This window comes from Microtus ochrogaster, unplaced genomic scaffold (genome assembly GCF_000317375.1).
Source record: "Microtus ochrogaster isolate Prairie Vole_2 unplaced genomic scaffold, MicOch1.0 UNK24, whole genome shotgun sequence".
Classification (NCBI taxonomy): domain Eukaryota; kingdom Metazoa; phylum Chordata; class Mammalia; order Rodentia; family Cricetidae; genus Microtus; species Microtus ochrogaster.
This window is the reverse complement of record NW_004949122.1, coordinates 2,331,884-2,336,848: the sequence shown is the minus strand read 5'-3', so window position 1 is coordinate 2,336,848 and position 4,965 is coordinate 2,331,884. Positions and strand designations below refer to the sequence as shown.

General features: G+C 46.2%; 1 protein-coding gene across 1 annotated transcript in view; it reads right to left on the bottom strand.

The window, feature by feature from the left end:
- Positions 1-4,965, bottom strand: part of Ephb1 (EPH receptor B1) — a 445,475-nt gene that overhangs the window by 82,345 nt on the left and 358,165 nt on the right. The window contains exon 9 of the mRNA XM_026789586.1: positions 4,777-4,841. Coding sequence (XP_026645387.1) covers positions 4,777-4,841 — 65 coding nt within the window. The remainder of the gene's footprint in view (positions 1-4,776; positions 4,842-4,965) is intronic.

Here is a 4,965-nt window from a genome sequence, read left to right as displayed (position 1 = left end):
GCCTCCCATTTCCCTCCCCCTCCCCCAATTAAGTCCCCCCCTCCTCAGCCCGAAAAGCAATCAGGGTTCCCTGTCCTGTGGGAAGTCCAAGGAACCCCCACCTCCATCCAGGTCTTTGATTGATACAAGAAGAGCCACTCGGATTGTGGGTGGTGCCTTTTGGTATCAGAGTAGATAAAAAGGAAGTGGCAGAAGAAAAATTATCTCTTGCCTGACTGATCTTCCTTTTGCCAGTCAGCTAATCTATTCCATTGCTGCTGATTCCTATACCAATACCAGAACCAGCATGCCCAAGCTTCACGGTCCAGCTGTCTTTAACACTAGGGACCAGCAGTTCTCCAGGAACTTTTAGAGTTTCTGGTGCCAGATTGAGGCAGCTGAGGGCCCAGCTTCAAGGAAGAGTAGTTCTCAATTCTCAGTTTCCAGGTGTGATTCTACTGTGTGTGTGTGTGTGTGTGTGTGTGTGTGTGTGTGTGTGTGTGTGATTATTCATCCCTTTTGGTTCTCCAGAGAATCCTGATGAACACAGGTCCATACCTCATTTATTTATTTTTTTTATCAAAACATGCCAGTAGACGTTGTAATTTGTATCTTTCACTCAGAGGCGATTTTCTTGGGACTGATCCTAAAGCCCTTAACCATTCCACAAACCCCAATCCCTTTATCTCCAACCTCATGTAACTCACCCAGCTTAGGAATCAGGAATGGCCTAAATTCCTTGGACACCTGTTTGCATTCCTCCCAAACAGAAAGAACCACAACTTCCTGAAGTTCCGTTCCTAAACCCTCCCTGCCCTACCAGGGTCATCCTGTCCAGGTCTTCTGTCGTTAGCCAACAGTTTATGAGAACTGGGCCAAGAAACCATGGCGACATATTATCTATCCATTTCTGAGCATGAGAAGCCCATGACTCTTTCCATACATCCTTGGACATGAACCCCTGGCTCAATAACTCTTTATCAGACCAACTGGCCTACCCTCCAGAGAGTGTCTTTCCACCAATTCAAATTCCACTTTACATCCCTGTTCACCAAGTTCTAGAGCAGCAGTTCTCAACCTGTGGGTCATGACCCCACAGAGGCTACATATCAAATACCCTGTATAGCAGATATTTATATTCTGATTCATAACAGTAGAAAAATAACAGTTACAAAGTAGCAATAAAAATAATTTGATGGTTGAGGATCACCACAACATGAGAAACTGTATAGAAGGGTTGTAGCATTAGAAAGGTTGAAAACTACTGTTTTAGGGTCAGGGTGAGATATGAGCCAGTTCCTGAATATAACATCATCATACTTTCCAGCAACCAGATCTATCATGCCTTGACTAGTCAGGGAAGATAAATTTGCAAGCATTTTCTTTTCTGTCTCTTTCAACCTCTGTGCCACTTTAAAATGGAGAATCTAGAAGACAAGAACCATCAACTCCTTCGTGGCACCCCCAGAGGAGCCAGGGGACTTGGGGTCCCCAAGCAATGGAGAACAGAGCTGAGCAGCTGCTACAGATGTTCTGTCACTCCCAGACCAGGGAGCCCTCAGAGCTCCAAAGCTGTCCACACCCCGTGGAGGAAATTCATATGAGGAGTCCAGGCACACGCACAGTTGTGTACATATCTGTATACACAGTTGGGCACACTTGAGCCTTCTGACTCTTGGAATGGGACTCAGAGGTGGGGACTCACAAATCACCAACCAGGGTGTGGAATACTCCTTTACACTGTGTGAATATATGCCACTGTGATAGGTTTAATAGAAAGCTGATTGGCTGATAGCTAGGCAGGATTTTTAGGACAGAGAGAATGCTGAGAAGAAGAAGGGCAGAGTCTCCAGCCAGATGAGGAAAGGAAACAGGAGGTATAAGATGAAAGAGAGGTAATGCCACATGGCAGAATGCAGATTAATATAAATGGGTTAATTTAAGTTGTAAGAGTCAGCAAATAGGGGGCTGGAGAGATGGCTCAGTGGTTAAGAGCATTGTCTGCTCTGCCAAAGGTCATGAGTTCAATTCCCAGCAACCACATGGTGGCTCACAACCATCTGTAATGAGGTCTAGTGCCCTCTTCTGGCCTGCAGACACACACAGACAGAATATTGTATACATAATAAATAAATAAATAAATAATTTTTAAAAAAAGAGTCAGCAAATAGCAAGCGTTAGCTAATGGTTAAGCATGTATAATTATTATTAAGCCTCTTTGTGGTTATTTGGGAGTGGCTGCTGGAACACAGAACAACTCTGCCTACACCAGGGCATCTGGGATTAAACATAGAACTCCACCCAATACTGGGTACTTTGAGCCTTTGCTCTACGGAAAGATCATGAGATCTACAGCCAGACCAGAGGGTGCATAATCCACCTCTTCAACCCTCAAGATTTGTCACTCAGGAAGTCACTTGCCCTTCCAGGATTACCTCTTGTCTCCTTGAGTGGCTGTGAAGACTATGGGAGTCAAGCAAGGCAAGCTGCTTTATTAAAGTTCTTGGTGTTGGCACAGATGGCATCTTCCTTGGCCATCCCTCCCACCTCTACCTGCCCATCCTTCCTTCCCCGTCAGGCTCTTCCTTCGCCAGAGTTTTAGTTTTCTCATCTGCTCTTTGTGTGCTGGCCTTCCTCTCACTGCGATTCTCCAAAGAGACAGTTGTTCATAGGAAAAAAAGTACATACATGCAACTCAGCGCATGTGTGAGGGTGTGGCCTCAGAGAACCCAGGTGTGTGGGAGGGAACAGCTGTCAGAGCCCAGGAAGGCAGGTATCAGGGGCTGATTAAAAGAGGATAGTTGTGCCCAGAGGAGAAGGGCATCTAGGAAGGGCTCATACATCTAAGGCAGCCGAAGAAGTAAATTGAACATCCCTGTGAGAACTCTACATCCATCTAGCATCAACTGGTGAAACTTGCTGACTGACTCCAGCCATCCTCATAGGAGGTAGGTAGCAAGGACCCTTTGGCTTAAGACTGGGGATTAGTTCTTCTACAGATGCTTGCAACCAGAGATACCTCCCTCTGTGGCTATCAAGGTGATGAGCCCCCAATCTCCCATACAGGGAGCCATGAGCATTTTAGAAACACATCTGTGTACACCCAGTAGCCTGACAGAGACACACTTCAAAAGAAGAATAGTCAAATGCCAGGCTGAAGTTGTCCGAAGAGCATCATCACTGCCCTGGATGCCTGGGGATTCTCAGAAAGACGCCGTATCTTTAGAAAGAGAGTTCTTGGCTGAATCACTTTTGAGCACTGTTTTGAAGCTTCTGGACTTCAAAATGAGAGATGGCATCTTTTGAACACAATCATGTATTCTTGTGGTCCTGACTGCTTTCAGGCCAATAGGACCATCTATAAAAGTTTTATCCAAAGAGGCCAGGAACCAGATCTGAAAAGGACATTTAGTGGCTCATCACAGCAAGGAGCTGGCCCAAAGCCAACAGGGAGCTAATGTCAGAAGCCAGAGCGAGAGAAGGGACACAGAGAGTTAGCTTTGGGACAATTCTGTGGTACATATCTTCTGAGAGTCAGATATCAAAGTCTGACTTCAAGAGCTGGCCTGGGGAGCCCTGGAGCCTTACGGTGGCTTCTCCTTGCAATGCCTACCCTGTACACACCCTAGTTATTAAGGGTTTGAACTTATATAAACCTTCAGCTGGGTCTTGATTGAAAAACCGTATCTACAGAGTGCCTTTTGAGCAGCCCAAACTTGTACCCTCCACTCTAGATAGAACACGTTCTCCTTCATAACATGGCTGCAGCTGTGAACACTGCATTCCTCCTCATCTCAAGTGACTTTGGAAAAGAAAAGCCTTCTGGTCCCTGAGAGTTTTAGTCTTGGAAGCCATGTTTACTAACAAAAGAAGCAACCCAGTGAACCTGAACCCATGCTTCAGGTTATCCATGTCTATGAGATCTGCTTACTGCTGAATGCTCAGAACAAGAATGGTTCAGGACACAAGAGGAGGATGGGAGTGGGATGTGGCTTATGGGGGAGAGCCTGGTGTGCTGGGGAAGATTTCTCAGGGTGTGTGTGGACTTCAGAAAGAGTCATTTAGAAACAGTGTCTTCTTTAAGGATCTAAATACCTGCTGCTGGAAGCAGGGAGGTGGCCCACATATCCTCTCGGGAACTATTTGAGACTGCAGTGCTGGAATCATTCAGAGGAAGGAGCAGCAATTTTGATATAGAATTATATGTATGTTGGTGAGAGAAATTTGAGTTTCAAAAAGAATTTAAAAAAAAAAACATAGGCTTAAAAGAGAGAGAGGCAGGGGTAAGATAATGAATGTGAGAAACTTTTAAAGGTACTGTTTAAAAGAAAAACGCTTGGGAGATACCCCAGCACTTCAGCCTCCTGGGCTCTGTTATCTTTTTAATTCCCTGCATTCATGTTCTCTGGCTTATCTGTGAATTTGGTTAACACATTCCCCAGCCGCTCAACTGGATAAGATAAGGGAGAAGATGTTAATAGAGAACCCTCCATCTTTCCCCACTGAATGTGATTTCAGGATTCATTGACTTGCTAAACCCCGTCTTCCCCCGTCTCGAATATGGCTTATCAGTGCAGAAAGTAATCTCCCACCAGGAATCCAGTGACTGTCCAAAAAGGGCATGCAGTGGACAGCCTGGGGTCTCCAGGGACTTATAGAGAGGGGCCACTTGGGCACAGAGGGCTTGTCAGACATTTGCTGTTATACCTGATCATAGCTAGAGTGGCTCTGAGGACCACTGTACACACAGACTGGCTTCATTCCCGGGGCCCTCAGAGGAGCGTTCTCTCTACTCACCTCGGCCTGTGCTGTAATGCTGGAGTTTATCGCTGTACACGGCCTCTTTGCTGTAAGCTCGTTTCCTGCAGACAGAAGAGGGGCTTTCTTAGCAGGGTCACACCCAGGCCTCGTGCCCAGACACAGAACTCAGCCTAGGTGCCTCCTGGAATCGGGAACTGGGGACTCCTCACGGGAAGGTTTTGTTTC